This window comes from Pogona vitticeps, chromosome 4 (genome assembly GCF_051106095.1).
Source record: "Pogona vitticeps strain Pit_001003342236 chromosome 4, PviZW2.1, whole genome shotgun sequence".
In the NCBI taxonomy this organism is placed as follows: domain Eukaryota; kingdom Metazoa; phylum Chordata; class Lepidosauria; order Squamata; family Agamidae; genus Pogona; species Pogona vitticeps.
In genome coordinates this window covers 53,302,759-53,317,383 of record NC_135786.1, presented here as the reverse complement: position 1 = coordinate 53,317,383, position 14,625 = coordinate 53,302,759, and the positions used below count along the sequence as shown (strand labels likewise).

Here is a 14,625-nt window from a genome sequence, read left to right as displayed (position 1 = left end):
GCAGAAATCATATGGTTTTTATTTTTAATCAAGATTTATAAAAATATTGTCAAGACCAGCCAGCAGCATGGTAAAGAATCTGATTAAGGCAGTACCAACAATGGGAGGAGATGGCCCTCATAATTTTAGCATAGTGTTGTTAGTGAGTTGCCACAGTATTGCTTCCAGCGCAACACTCAGATACACTGCCTCAGTGCAAGTCATAGAGAAGGTATTATAGAATTATACAGCTGGAGGGTGTCTTGGAGAGTAACTAATTGCAATCTCTGATTAATGCAGCCTCTGCAGTGCAGCTGCATCATCCCTAATAGATGGGCATCCAGCCTTTGTGTATATACAGTCAACAAATGAGAGCTTGCTTCTGCCAAACAGCTCTCGCTGATGGGAAATTTCTGTTACTGTTCAGCTGAAATCAGCTTTAGATTCTTTTCAGTTACCTTTTACACTGGACTCTGGTTACTGAATATTTAGGTTCTAATCTAGTCGGAATATTCTGAAAGTCTGATACCTGCCTATCCTTGAAGAAAACCATTAATTTGCATAAGTATTCATGCAGATGTTAAATCTTTGAGTATCTCAAAGATTTGAATGCCTGTTTCCTGAAATGATATCAGAGTCAATCATTAGATAGAGCAAGGTCCATGAAAATTTCTAATAGTCAGGAGAGAGTATTTGTTCAAGGAAGGAGATTAATTAAAGTGGATATTCAAAATCATGGATAATTTGGAATGTTCCTAAAAATGAAGGCTCACAAAGTACTCTGATAATAGGGACCGATCCACCATCAAGACACACTGCAGTGCAATTTAAAAAGCAATAAAGAAAGGGAAGGTGCTGGTTCTTTTCGGATGGAGCCTTTGTTTGCTCGAGCTCAACAAATTCTTTGCAATTACTTCTTAAAAAGGTTTGAAATTTGAAGTGAAATTTACCAGAGGCATTCACAGTGGTTTTCTGTACTATAGAAAGAGCGTCCACCTCCTCCTACAAAGCCTCCCCCTGATGAAGAGGAAGAATTTGTTGAAAAGAAGCAGAGTGTGTCCACTAAAGTGAGTTCTTTGTTTTCTTCCTGTGAAGTTGTGTTGTGGTAGGAGGAATGTTTTAAAATATTTCAGGAACCTTATCTTCTCTATACAGTACTTGTATGGTTATGCAAATGAGGCTTTTTCAATTATATAGCCTGCAATCAACTTCACCTGTATTCATGTTCAGAGCTTATAAACCTTTTATTCTTCATCTGGCACTTCTCTGGAATGTAAACTGTGGTTCAAGTGCATGTGTAGTGTTTAATGTATTCTCTGTATCTTGTTTCCCATAATGTTTTTCTTCCAAAGAAAAAGTTACTTGAGATTCAGATATAATAAGAAAGCATGGCTTTCCATTATGAGAAAGAACTTCCATAGTCTGTTCCTCGTTGTCTTTCATGCCTGTGATGAGCAGGCTTAATGAGTTTACTGAACCACAGTTCTCCTTTATGTCAGAACTCAGGAACTGTGGTTTGTTTAGGCTGGTGTCAGAGTAAACATATAAAGAGTAAAACGTGTTTTTGATCCTGGTTTGTTCTCAAATGGTAAATTCTAGTTCCCTAGCCCACTCCTTCTTGTGGATATAAATTTAAAAAACGGAAAATCATAAGTCCAGGCGTCATAACAGTTCATTTTCATAAAAAGAAACTGCTCATTACAGTGAAGTCAAGTGACTGCTTGTGCCATGTAATGTTACAGGATGGGGAAGTGTGTGTGTGTGGGGAAGAGAGCCAGATGTTGTTGGACTTCAGCTTCTGTTATATTGGCTATGCTAGAGCTGATGAGAATTGTAGTCTAACAACAACTGGAGGGATGTAGAATACATTGTACACCATGAGAGAAGAAAAATGTTTATAGGCACCTGGTATCTGCTAGCATGTATTGTGCATTTGATTTCACTGTGGAAAATATGGGGGTTTGGATGGAGACAACATTAATGTGAAGAGTAGGCAGTGGGTTTGGATGTTCAGGAAAGCACCTTCTCTTCATGGTCCTTTATTCTTTTATTATTGTCTGCCAAATATCGATTTTTCCTGTTTTCCAACACTCTTAGCATGGAACCCCTTAGACAGAATTTTCTTCAGTTATGAGTGATTCATGAGAATGTTGCAATGTGCTTTGTGGCTAGTGTGATGGTGCAAGATACTTCCTATTTTCTCTATCTCTTAACACTTGGTAGGGTACTTAAGAAGTACCATGAAGCGTGCTCCCATTTGGAGTGGTAGGATGACAAGTTATTAAGAGAGGAAGTTGGTGTGGAGCTTTTAGAATGGGAGAGAAATAGCAATGAGGGATTTATAGGAGCTGTATTGAACAGAACAGTGCTGATGAGGGAGGCAATGTAGTGCAGAAGCTTCTGGCTTTTGTCTCATTATATACTGTATCTGAGGCAGCGATGTTTTAAACATGGACTGTGGCTAATGTGAGGAAGTGACCATAGTACTGTTAGTTGATTGTTATCTTGTGGTATCTTCTATGGTAACTAATGTCTTCGTGTCTGGTTAGGGTTTGGTCATCAAGAGGAAGAGTAGGGGAAGCACAGCTGATGATGAAGAGGAGCACCCTTATGAACTCCTTCTAACAGCAGAAACAAAAAAGCATGTTGCACTGGATAAAAAAACAAAAGGTAAAATATTAAAATAAGATATTATTTTAATTGTTTTTGGTGTGTTTGATGTATGCCTCCCAGAGTAGTCGAAATGACTAGATGGGCGGGATAGAGATGTAATAAACAAACAAACAAACAAAATAAAAGCGCGTGGAAGCCATGTGAATCTCTAGTCTGCACTTAGGCCAAGTACATTGGAAAGCAGGGAGCAATCATGAGAGCCTTTGCAGTTCAAAGTGTAGCCTTGCAGCTGGATATCCTACAGCTTGTTGACTTGTAAGTAAGTCTCACTTTATTTATTTGGATGGTTCCTTGATAAGAAGACATGGATTTGCGGCTATAGACATTAGCTACTTTTTTTTTTAACTAGCATCTGAGAGAAATGTATTTTCCTGTAAGCCATTACTTATTGTTGTGTTGTAGTTGATGAGAAAGACTAACTTTAAATACAGTGGATCCTTGACTTGTGCATGGCTCCACTTATGAACTTTTAGATGTACATACTTCTCTGGCCACAAAATTTCACTTTGACTTGCGGCTGGAGAATCAGCTACGGACCAGAAGGGGGTGGTGGGGAAAGCGCCAAATTCAAAATTGGCTCTTTCCCCACCTCCCCCTTCCAGTCCATAGGCTGCTGATCGTGCCTCTGGATACCTTCTAGGGTTTTTCTGCTGCCATGGGAGGCATCTTGGAGGTCCGCTCCCACTGCCAATCGTGCTTCGGAGGCACAATCGGTGGCGGGGGGGGAACCTCCAAGAGGCCTCCCATGGTGGCAGAGAAGCCCTGGGAGGCATCCAGAGGTCCCTCTCGCCACCTATCATGCCTCTGGAGAAGCCCTTCCTTGGTAGACGCAGTCCACCCTGGGAAAGCCTGTGTCAGCGGGGGACCTCTGAGAGGCCTCGGGCAGCGGCGATGGCGGCAACGAGGGACCCCCGTGAGGCCTCTGGTAGCGGCGGGGAAGCCCTCGGAGGCCTCGGGCAGCGGTGATGGCAATGTTCTCTTCTCCCCACACCAATTATGGAACCTGCACAACCTTCCCAGGCTCATTCGGCCTCTCTGGAAGCTTCTGTGGTTTCTTTGGCAAAATCAAAATGTAAGGCTAAGACGACTTCCAAGTCAAAGTCTGGTAGATCGACACCGAAATTAACGCCGATACCAAAGTCCCCTTTGGTACCAGAGCAACAGTCCAAACCTAAGAAATCAAAAAAGTTATCCTCTGATACCCAATCTTCTAAACACCAAAAGGATAAAGCGGTCTTGTCGATCCTGCTTCAAGAGCAGCAGACTATTTGCCTGGACTCTATCTCCATCGATGATGCTTATTATCTGCCACCACCGTCAGGCCAACCACCATCACCTTTACTGGCACAGTCCCCATTGTGGGCTAATACCTCAGCTGAGGTTACAGTGCGTCCACGTTATGACCATTTGAGCCCTTCGGGTTGCTCCATCTCCATGTATCAGTCGTATTCAGCGTCTATCTTGGCTGATCCACAACCCCTGCACAAGCAGTCTCGGAAGACACATCATACACCAGAGACCGGTCCTTCTGATGTTGACGCTCCACATCCACAGAGGTTGACAGGGTTACTGGCATCGCATGACTCACACGGTACTGTCACCGCAAGAGGGTCACTCTATATGAGCCACCCACTTATTATGAAATGCCACCACGATGATACCGACATTGTCAATACCGTTACTGGCGCCCTGATACAGAGGTATACATGGAACCTAAGCGCCCTCGGTACTCCTACTACTATTCCGACTCAGATTCTGAATCTCCTGTTCAATACCATTCACAGTAACATAACCAGTCCTCCCATGCAGATGACTCTTCGGTACCGCTTCCAATACTGAAGCATTGAAAGTCTTCCCGTAAAAGGAAACATATCTCTCCACATCCTCTGCTTCAGCCACTAGTGCCAAAACACTCCCGACCATAATCTAAAGTCTCGGTACCATGTGTTGAACCCACCACACATTCACAGGCCTCACTTCATAAGTTCAGGTCACTACTACCTGTACCAGCCCTTTGCCTACACCTCATGAGATTAATCAAACTCATCATTCCTCGACCTACAGGATCTCAATTATTACATATTTCCACAATGCTTCTGCATGGTAACTCTAGAATGCATGTTACCTCTCCTCCAAAAGGATGACTGGTTCATGGTTATCGATTTAACTGATGCCTATTTTCACATCAACATCTGTCACAATCACAGAAAATTTCTCAGATTCTCCCTCGGAAATACTGTCTATGAGTTAATTCAAAGCCCTTCTATTTGGGCTTTCTATCGCTCCTCGTGTCTTCACAAAGTGCATGGCCCCAGTAGCAGCCTATCTCTGCACACAAGGAATTTCCATCTTCCCCTACATTGACAACTGGTCTCCCATCTTCAAGCACGACACAACGTAAACCTCACTCTGTCCCTCCTCGAGAATCTGGGCTTAAAAGTCCACCCTCACTCCTTCACAACAGGTGAACTATATTGGCGCAGTTCTAGATTCCCAAAAAGCATGAGCCTTCCTCCCCCAAGAACGCACACTGAAGATTTATGCTGCCCTTCAGCATTTCCGACCACATGCATTAGTCACTGCACACCACACACAGAGACTGCTCGGACTCATAGCATCTACAATATCAGTGATCCAACATGCATGCCTGAAAATGCGTGCTCTATAGGCGTGGTACCTGTCCCTCTTCAATCCTATGTCAGATCCACCCACAATGTTACTGAGGGTCACACCCGAACTCGCAACACAGCCGCAAAGGTGGGACACTCCAGCCAATCTATTGATAGGCAGACCCTTTGTACCCCTCCAAACTCACCATGCAAATAACCACAGATGCAAGTCCAATTGGCTGGGGAGCTCAGTGCAGTGGCCTACATATTTACAGCCTCTGGTCTCGCTCCGAGAAATACCTGGAACTTTTGGCCATCTTGAAGGCTCTCTGTGCCTTTGAACCACTTGTCACCAGTACTGTCGTGCAGGTAATAGCTGACAACACCACAGCTCTTTTCTATATCAACAAGCAGGGTGGCACCCATTCTCTCCCTCTCCTCTACCTCACCATCCAACTCTGGGAATGGTGTCTCAAGCGCCATATATTTCCAATAGTAATTCATATCTCCACTCACTGCAATCACCTGGCAAATTCTCTGCAATGACAGAAAATACAAAATGTCCTCTCTACTGTCCAGAGCAGGAATTGCTCCCGGCTCCCTGGGAGATGCTCTCATCATGGACATCACATCTAATCTATCTCTTCCCTCCTATTCCCCTCCTCCTGAGGACTATTGTCAAGTTACATGAAGAGTCGGAGACGACTTAACTATAGACCTATAAGTCTGCTCGACATTATTGGGAAGATGTACGCCAGTCACCTACTTTACAAACTTCAAGATTGGCTACTAGATCAAGACATCCTGGGACCCGAACAAGCGGGTTTCAAGGCCGGAAAGTCTACACTAGACCACTGCCTGATCCTATCCCACATGATCTCCAAATACGCCTCACAACCCAATACCCGCCTCTACGCAGCCTTCTTAGACCTAAAAGGGGCCTTCGACTCCATCAATAGAGATATCTTATGGCTAAAGCTCGCTAGGCTGGGTATGGATAGGAGGCTCCTATTCCTAATTCAAAAATTACACGCAGGCTCCACATGCCGTATAAAAATTTCGTCGAAGGGGGCCCTTTCCAACCCCATTCCTGCCAACAGAGGAGTGAAGCAAGGCTGCGTTCTGGCCCCCACCCTGTTCAATTTATTTATCAATGACCTCGCCCCACTTCTATGTAATATCATCGGACACAGCCCCAAACTAGGCCATCTACAGACACCGATCCTACTGTACGCGGACGACATGGTCCTTCTTTCCCGTACGAGGGTCGGCCTAAAGTGGCTCATTACCTGCTGCCTTGACTATTTATCACACAATAACCTTCAATTAAACTTCGAGAAAACCAAAATCATAGTCTTTGGCAAGGCTTGGAAATCCTTCCCATGGTCCTTCCAGGGGAAATCTATCCAGCAGGTCAGAGAGTTCAAGTATTTGGGCGTTTTCTTTCACTACCGTCACTCCTGGACAGCTCACCAACGGGCAGCAACTAAGTCTGCCAAGCTCTCGGCACAAGCCATTCTACATTTCCATCACACCTGGGGCCATGGCTACATCCCCGCTGCCCTTCAGATCTTCAACTCGAAATCAATCTCACAGCTCTTATACGGCGTCCCCATCTGGATGTCTTCACTACACAGCTCCGTGGAGAGAGTCCAATCTGTATTTCTATACAAAATCTTAGGTCTTCCCCACTGTGTTCCATATGCTGCCCTATGCCTTGAATGCGGTCAACAGAGAATTGAAACTAGGGCCTGGCTCAGTTTCCTAAAATACTGGGTCAAAATCTGTTTTCTCTCTCCTAAGGACACCCTGCTTCAAGCCCTGCTTGCTGACAGTTTGTTACCCAAAGGCCTGGCCCTATTCTTAAAGAAAATCAAGACCCTAGGGCTGTCACCAGACCTAATGGGCTCAATACCCCCCTCTAGGGTCTTCCAAACCATCAAAAACAGGGTCTTGGACATAGAAGGGCAAACGCTGTTTAGCGCGGCCCTGAAAGTCTGCTCTCCGCTGTACTTTCAGCTACCTCTCACCCTCGGACGCAGACCTAACTACCTTCATCTTCTGGAACAGCCACAAGACCGCTGGGCATTCACCCTCGCTAGATGTAACATACTACCATCAAGTCTAGCGCAGGGCAGGTATAGGGGCTTACCAACAGAATTGAGAGTTTGCCCATGTGGGCAGGGAAAGACTGAATCCCTGCAGCATATGCTATTTTATTGCACACTGTACAAGGATATCCGCCTGTCACATCAGATGGTCTTTCTCCCCCTTCATTCCGGATGGGCAGACCTGAGGAAAATACAATACCTTCTAGGTGACCTTAGTAAGGAAGTCACTCTATCAACCGCTAGATACATCCAGGCCATTATCCAGAGACGCTGCAACATGTTCCCCCAAAACGAGGGGCTCCAACTATGATTTTCTGGTTCCTCCTCCCCCCAGTAATGAATCTTTCCCTGGTATTTTATTGTCTTATTGTTTTATTTATGCAGCATGCCAATAAAGGTTTCTGTACTGTACTGTACTGTCAAGTTACATAACGAACAGGCCAATGCAATCCTCATCGCCCCATGGTGGCCCAGACAATCCTGGCTCACCATGCTCCGCTCAATCTCTATGGACTTCATCCCTTTACCTCCCATACCTCACCTGCTCACCCAGAACCAGGGCCAGACCTTTCATCCCATTCTTCTCAAGCTCCACCTTACAGCATGGAGAATTCACCCTCCTTAGCTGCTATCTTGGCTTGTGCCAGAAAACCGGCTACCACACAATGATATGCCTATAAATGGGCTGCCTTTGTTAAATTTGTGAAACAGCATCACCTTCCTACTACTCTTCACACCGTACTGCAATTTCTTACTCATCTCTTTAGCAGACCACTTTCCCTGTCTACTATCAAGGTCTACCTATCAGCTATAGTAGCCCACCAACCACACGACTGATGCTTCTACACTCTTTCATCACCCCACATTGAAACAATTTCTCAGAGGAGTCTCCAACTTGCAACCTGCCAGACCACACCTCCCTTTGTAATGATCATTACATATCGTCCTTCGACGCCTTATACTACCTCCATTTGAAGCTCTTGCCACAATGTCTGACTGCGTTCTTTTGTTCAAAACCATCTTGCTTGTTGCCACCACTTCCGTTCGCAGGGCCTCAGAACTTGCTGCTCTTAGAGTTGATACCCCCTTTCTTCAATTTCATCCTGACAAGGTCATGCTTTATCCTGATGTTTCCTCCCTCCCTAAGGTTATCTCTTGAGTTTCACCTTAAACAACCCATCGTCTTACCTACCTTCTTTCCATCGCCAACCATTGACCTGGAACACTCTCTTCATTTGTTAGATGTTAGACGAGCTCTGGCCTTTTATGTTTCAAGAACTGCTACTTTTTGCATATCCAAAAGACTTTTTGTTTCTCCTTACTTACCACACAGGGGATCCCTTGTTTCCTCCCAAAACATCTCTAAATGGATTGAGGCGACTATACGCCTTGTGTATCAATTAGCCAAGAAACCTCTTCCGGTTGGAATCGAGGCTTATTTTACAAGGGCAGTGGCTGCCTCCATGGCCTTCGTTTGAGGTGTTTCTGTCCCTGATATCTGCAGGGCTGCCACATGGTCCATGCTGCCCACCTGTGCCTCTCATTACCTTTTGGACCTCTGAGCAAAGTCTTGTCATCTGTTCTTCCATGACGTCCCTCCTCCAGAAAGGTAAGCTTGTTAATCGCCCATTAGTGTGCATTTACAGAGACCACGAAGAAGAAAGAGAAGTTACTTACTGTAACCCTGGTTCTTTGAGTGGTCATCTGTGAATTCACACTTCCCGCCCGTCCTCCCTTCTGCTCATTACGTATGTATTCCTTATGCAGCGGCAGGCTGTTTGGGAACTGAGGTACTTGCCAGGACGGGCAGACCACGTGTACTAGGGGGGTGATCCTGGAGAACAAATATTTAAGCTCTAGAAGATTCTGGAAACCTAAGCGCAGATGAATCCATTCATAGATGACCACTCAAAGAATGAGAGTTACGGTAAGTAACTTCTCTTTTCCAAACGTTGAAGTGTGACTAATTTTAACTATTGTTTGTTCAGATGAGTTAGCTCTCATCCATGGTTTGATGCCAGTCTTATTTAAAAAATAAACATGTTAATGTAGATTCAGGCAGCACAAAAAGCCATACTTAAAATAGAAATAAAATCTATCAGACTTCTTGGGCCTGTACTGGAGGTGAAGGGGCACCAGGAAGAGTGCAAGCTCAAGGCATCTTGACTGTATTCTTCTGCTTAACCAGATGAAATGAGATCAAGTGTGTTTTTGTGCTGGAGAAAATCTCAAATTGTTTAGATATTTCTTGAAAGAAAATTTTTCATCATAACTTATATAGAACTAGAAGTTTTTTGATAAGTATGACAGATTCTTAAATAAGAAGGCTGTTTTGGAAGCTATCTGAATATTACAGTTAAATTTACTTAGAAAATCAGTATGTTGCAACAGCATATAGTTTACTCACAGTGTCTTTAACTGGAGCAGTGAATACCGAAGAAGTGAAAATGGAAGCTTATTTGACTGTGCAAAGGACAGAGATAAGCAGATGGAACATACAGGATTGGAGAAAAATTTACTGCTTTTAGCTGTTGAGTAGAAGAGCCAGTGCAGCCTTTTATAGCCAAAGATAGAAAGCAGCAAAAGTATGGAAGAAATGAGGTTTTTTAAAGTGCAAAGGTTTGCTTCAGATACTAGAATGTGAAATAGTTTCATACAGCTCAGTTTTGACCCTTTGTTTAGTTGATAATGATGTGGTATTGAGACATATCTGTAGGATAGTTTACTCCAGACAAATGTTTAGGATGTGTCTAGTTATCTCTTAATTTGTCTTCTTTCTGTGTGTGGCTTGCCTCTTTAGGCAATACTGTATGTTAATTGCATGGAAAAAGTTGAGCCACCATGCTATGGAAAGTAGCAGAAAAAGTGCTGATTATATACTCTTTGGAAGTTTGAAAACAATACTAAACTGCAATTAGGTCAATATTCTTTCAGAGTTGTTCACCTTAATCTTCACTCTGAATGGCTAATGATTTACATGACATATATGTAATGTAAATACTGAGCATTTTTTAAATTCATTTTTTAAAAAAATTCTTAGGTGAATTGTCTTCAGGTGCTGCCAGCAATCTCCAGCCACAGGTATGGAATTTTAATTTCTATTGAAGGTAAATAGATCAGAAATAAACATTTGGAAAGAGTAACCTTTTAGTTTTATGCACTTCAAAACAGTTTGTAGCTTTACTGTTAAGAAGAACCATTTAAAAATGTGATGTTCAGTCTGGCTATAGGTTATTTGAGCTTTAATGAGTTCGTTGGTAGATAAATTGAGAAATGATTGTGCATTAGTACAGCTATTAAAATAAAGGTTACTGTAAATACATCTTACAATACACAGGTAATAGCAAGAGTTAAAATGATTGGACATGAGCACAAATGGTAATGTAGAGAGTTTTCTAATAGTTTAGCAAATATAAAATTTAGTATAAATTTTGGAAGTTGGTAGCAAATCTGTTTTCTTTGCTGCATGGAATGTATAAGACTACATAATATTGCTTCTTCGCAGATCATTCTTTGCAGTATAATGTCAATGTTTTGGTATATAGATTTATTCCAAATACTTATCCAAGTGACTTCCATTAGCTGACAGGAGTTCTCAATAAATTCTATGACTGGGCATTTATAAACATGAGTCCTATCTATGTTAGCAGCTTATTAGATGCAGTTTGTAATTTTGTTTTACCAGTTTTCTGACAGTAATAGCAAAATTTTGCATTTTCTTCCTGAGTGTTTTTATTTGCATGAATGCTCAACTCATTTCTGCATGCACTTTGGATTTAAAATGAGAAACTGATCAAACAGGGGCTGGAAAGACAATAGCATGAAAAGGTGTCATTTACAGTCTAGGTTTGGTTAATTGGCCTATATAAAATATAATTAGATTTTCAAGGTACATTGCCATGAGTAGAAGAGAGCAGTTCACTAAACTTGCTTAGGGACTGGAGAATTTAAATTCTGTTGAACCTCCAGCTATAGCTGGAATGCAACCCCTTTCGTATCTTGCTCACACAACCAATAATGAGTTGCAGTTCAGAAACTGGAGAGGCATATGTTCCTCATTCCTTATCTAAAAAGCCAATTATTTCTCTGTTTGGATCATGGCAAATGTCTTTCAAAGGGCACATAGAAATCTTACTTGTTTTCTTCTTGAGCAATTTTTATCCACTATCCTATGGAAATTACTAAATGGTCAGAATAAGGGAGTATGCATTGTCAAGGGCTACAGCTTCAGAGTTTCCCACAGCTGTTTCTTTTTCTCTAATTCTCTGTTATTTAACTCATTGCTGACCCCCTTTATTCCTCTATGCAGTTTCCACAAAATCACTGTTTAAATTCCAGGAACCAGGGTACATAACATAATGAGAAAATATACAATAAATCTAAATCCTTTATTCTGGGTATAGAATTTGAGTTGTGGCAGATGCAACTTGGATAATGGTATTGAAATTTAAATAACACAAGATCTCTCTACAGGCCTGGCCACGAAAAGGTCCATCCTCCCAGGATGGACAGTGGTCACTGAATTGCCAGACTTCTGACTTTTCTTCTGGTCATTCTGAGCAATATCCAAGTCCTGAATCGCAATTGATAGAGACATTGGAAGGTAAGTGTGATTTCCATGTTACTCCAGTTTTGCTGTAGTGTAAGGTACATATTCAGAGCATAATTTGGACTTTTAAACATGGAACATTACTAAAATTATAGTCATAATTGTCTCATAAGATGTTGCTAGTATGCTAGAAGTTATTTATATGAATGCCATTTTGCTTTGAGTAGAGGGAAAGCACAGCCACTATTTCATCTGAACAGTAATCTCATTGTTGAGCCTAGTTGCTGGCTTTGGGGCAGTCAAATGTTCCACTCTGCAACACACACTGTCAGCTGCTTTGCCATCCAGTGATACCAGTTCTTTTAAATGTTAGCACTGTGTTCAGATGCCGTATGAAGCAGGATCTCATAAGTCCTGTGTAAGAAGTAAAGTGAAGAGCTGTTCTTTACTTTGCCATGGGTCAGAGGCAAGGAGAAGAAGAACAAACTTTTCTGTGAGCACACATTATCACAACAGATCTGCTCTCACTGAAGATTGTTGGAATATATTCTTTGTAAAGTAAGACAAAAATTGCTTAGGAATAAATATAGAACTTTCCAAAAGAGGATCCTTATTTATTTCACCTGATTCTGGTAAACTAGTTTGTTAAAACTAAATTTAAGTACTTTTCTGTTTTGAGAGAGTTAAGCATGGCTGAAATCAGTGGAAGCCTGATGAATACCTACATTTGGCTGGATTGATCCTATTGAAACAAAAATGTTTGACCAGTTAAGCTGAAGTTTACCTCTTCCACCCTTCTCTCCCTGAACACATATAAGATTCCAAGACATATTTCTTCATGTCAAGTATGTGGTCCATAAGGTAGAGGTTTAGGTATTAAGGAGTTTAGATATTAAGGAGCATTTTTGAATAATGACTGATTGTGTGAGAATGCTGTATTATGTGGGGACATACTCTGGTTTCTCTTCAGATCAAATAATTTGTGTCAGTCATGCATGCTTTTAACCAGATCCTGGCATTTGGTACATTATATTTAAAGACAAGTCTGTGAATAGTGCCACATTTCAGGAGCAGTGCATAATTCTGGCAGATAACTGCAGTGCTAGAAGAGACTATTTCATATAGAGAAATTGCTTAATGAGAAGCAAGGGGTTGGTAGAGTTAAACTTGCTGCGAAACCCTTATTTCTCTTGCATAAAGAGGTGAGTTCATGCCACAAGGGAAGGAAGCAGCTGTAGGGAGAGGGGAATGTTTTCAGACTTGCAGGTTGTTTGCAGCTCTTTTTTCCCCACCCAGTGCTCTGTGCCAAGGGTAGGGAGTGTTGCTCTAAATAACACTTTGGCCTTTATGGAAATATCTCGTGTTCCAGGAGTCTCAGCCTGCCTCTCTCTTTACAGAGTATAGTTAGCACTTCTCCAAACCTTATATAGCAAGGACTGATTGTTAGTGTTAACAGGAATAAAACGAAACAGGGCGGGCTGCCAGATTGCATAAATCAGGCCAGTGTTTGGAATTTCATAAATGCTCTGACTTTGGGTACAGTCTGAGCTCTCTGAACAATACTGAACTGTTCTTTCTTATTTCTTTCTGTCTTGCGGGGGGGAGCTTGAGTCCCACTCATCTTGATTTTTATTCTTTTGTTTTTTGTTTTGTGTGCGTGTGGTTTTTTGTTCTTTGAATTTGGGGGGGGGCTATTTGTTTGTCCTTTTGAAGACCAAAGGAAAAGCAGCTGTAGCCACAGTCAAGCAGATGGCCAGGATGTCCAAGTGCTGGATCAGTTCTCAGGTCTGCTGCATGGTTCTTCTCCAGTGTGTGAAATAAATGAGGACCCTTTCAGACTCATTTCTGCTGTGGGCAAAGGAAATACAGAAGGGACTGCTATGCAGCTGGAAGATGTTGAGACATCTGGATCGGGACAGACTAGCACTGCAGACCAAAATAAAGTGGTCTATTCAACCATCCACCATACAAGTGACAAAAAATTGGACCCTGACACATTAGCTCATCATCACTTGCTCCAACACCCTGGTGGTGTTCAAGAAGGAGAGAAGAGCAGCATTTTGGGCAGAGTCCATCCAGGAGGCAAGCCCAAAGCAGAACTCAAACTTAGCCGCAGCTTATCAAAATCAGACTCTGACCTTTTGACCACCTCACCAACAGAGGACGATACCATGGGAAGCAGAAGTGAATCCCTTTCCAATTGTAGCACTGGGAAAAAAAGGCTGGAGAAATCACCTTCGTTTGCTTCAGAATGGGATGAGGTGAGACTAACCTTGACTTCATAAAACTATATTCAGTGAAATAGGTATTGCTGTATGAGTTGAGCTTATCGGAGCATCTCAGAGGTAGAGTTAATGTTGTTTGACTCTAACAGTTAAAATTACCTTCCATAAATTGATCTCAGAGCTTTAAGTATATCTACATAGAACTGAGGGAGAGCGATAAAATGCTGAATTATTATTGTTGGGTTTCAGGGTGTGGATTCTTCTGGTTTGTTTATGATTTTGTGACATGAGTTCTGTTCTGCTGGGGGGTTTGATACCGGGAAGTGGGGGCAGAAAACATGGGAGGATCAGTAGTCACACACTAAAATAGGGTTTCACAGTTAATTCCCTGATGCATAGGTTGCACAAAATAATGGGTCGCATTTGTGGGTCATCAGTGTCTGCTTTTTGTAATGAGAAAGCTCGAATAAAGAAAGGGG

The 14,625-nt window shown here is 42.3% G+C and overlaps 1 protein-coding gene across 9 annotated transcripts in view; it reads left to right on the top strand.

The window, feature by feature from the left end:
• ANKS1A (ankyrin repeat and sterile alpha motif domain containing 1A) overlaps positions 1-14,625 on the top strand; it is a 186,585-nt gene that overhangs the window by 72,044 nt on the left and 99,916 nt on the right. For all 9 annotated transcript variants that reach the window (XM_072997399.2, XM_072997403.2, XM_072997401.2 and 6 more), the window contains 5 exons: positions 963-1,046; positions 2,529-2,649; positions 10,413-10,453; positions 11,846-11,975; positions 13,635-14,182. In XM_072997399.2, coding sequence (XP_072853500.2) covers positions 963-1,046; positions 2,529-2,649; positions 10,413-10,453; positions 11,846-11,975; positions 13,635-14,182 — 924 coding nt within the window. The remainder of the gene's footprint in view (positions 1-962; positions 1,047-2,528; positions 2,650-10,412; positions 10,454-11,845; positions 11,976-13,634; positions 14,183-14,625) is intronic.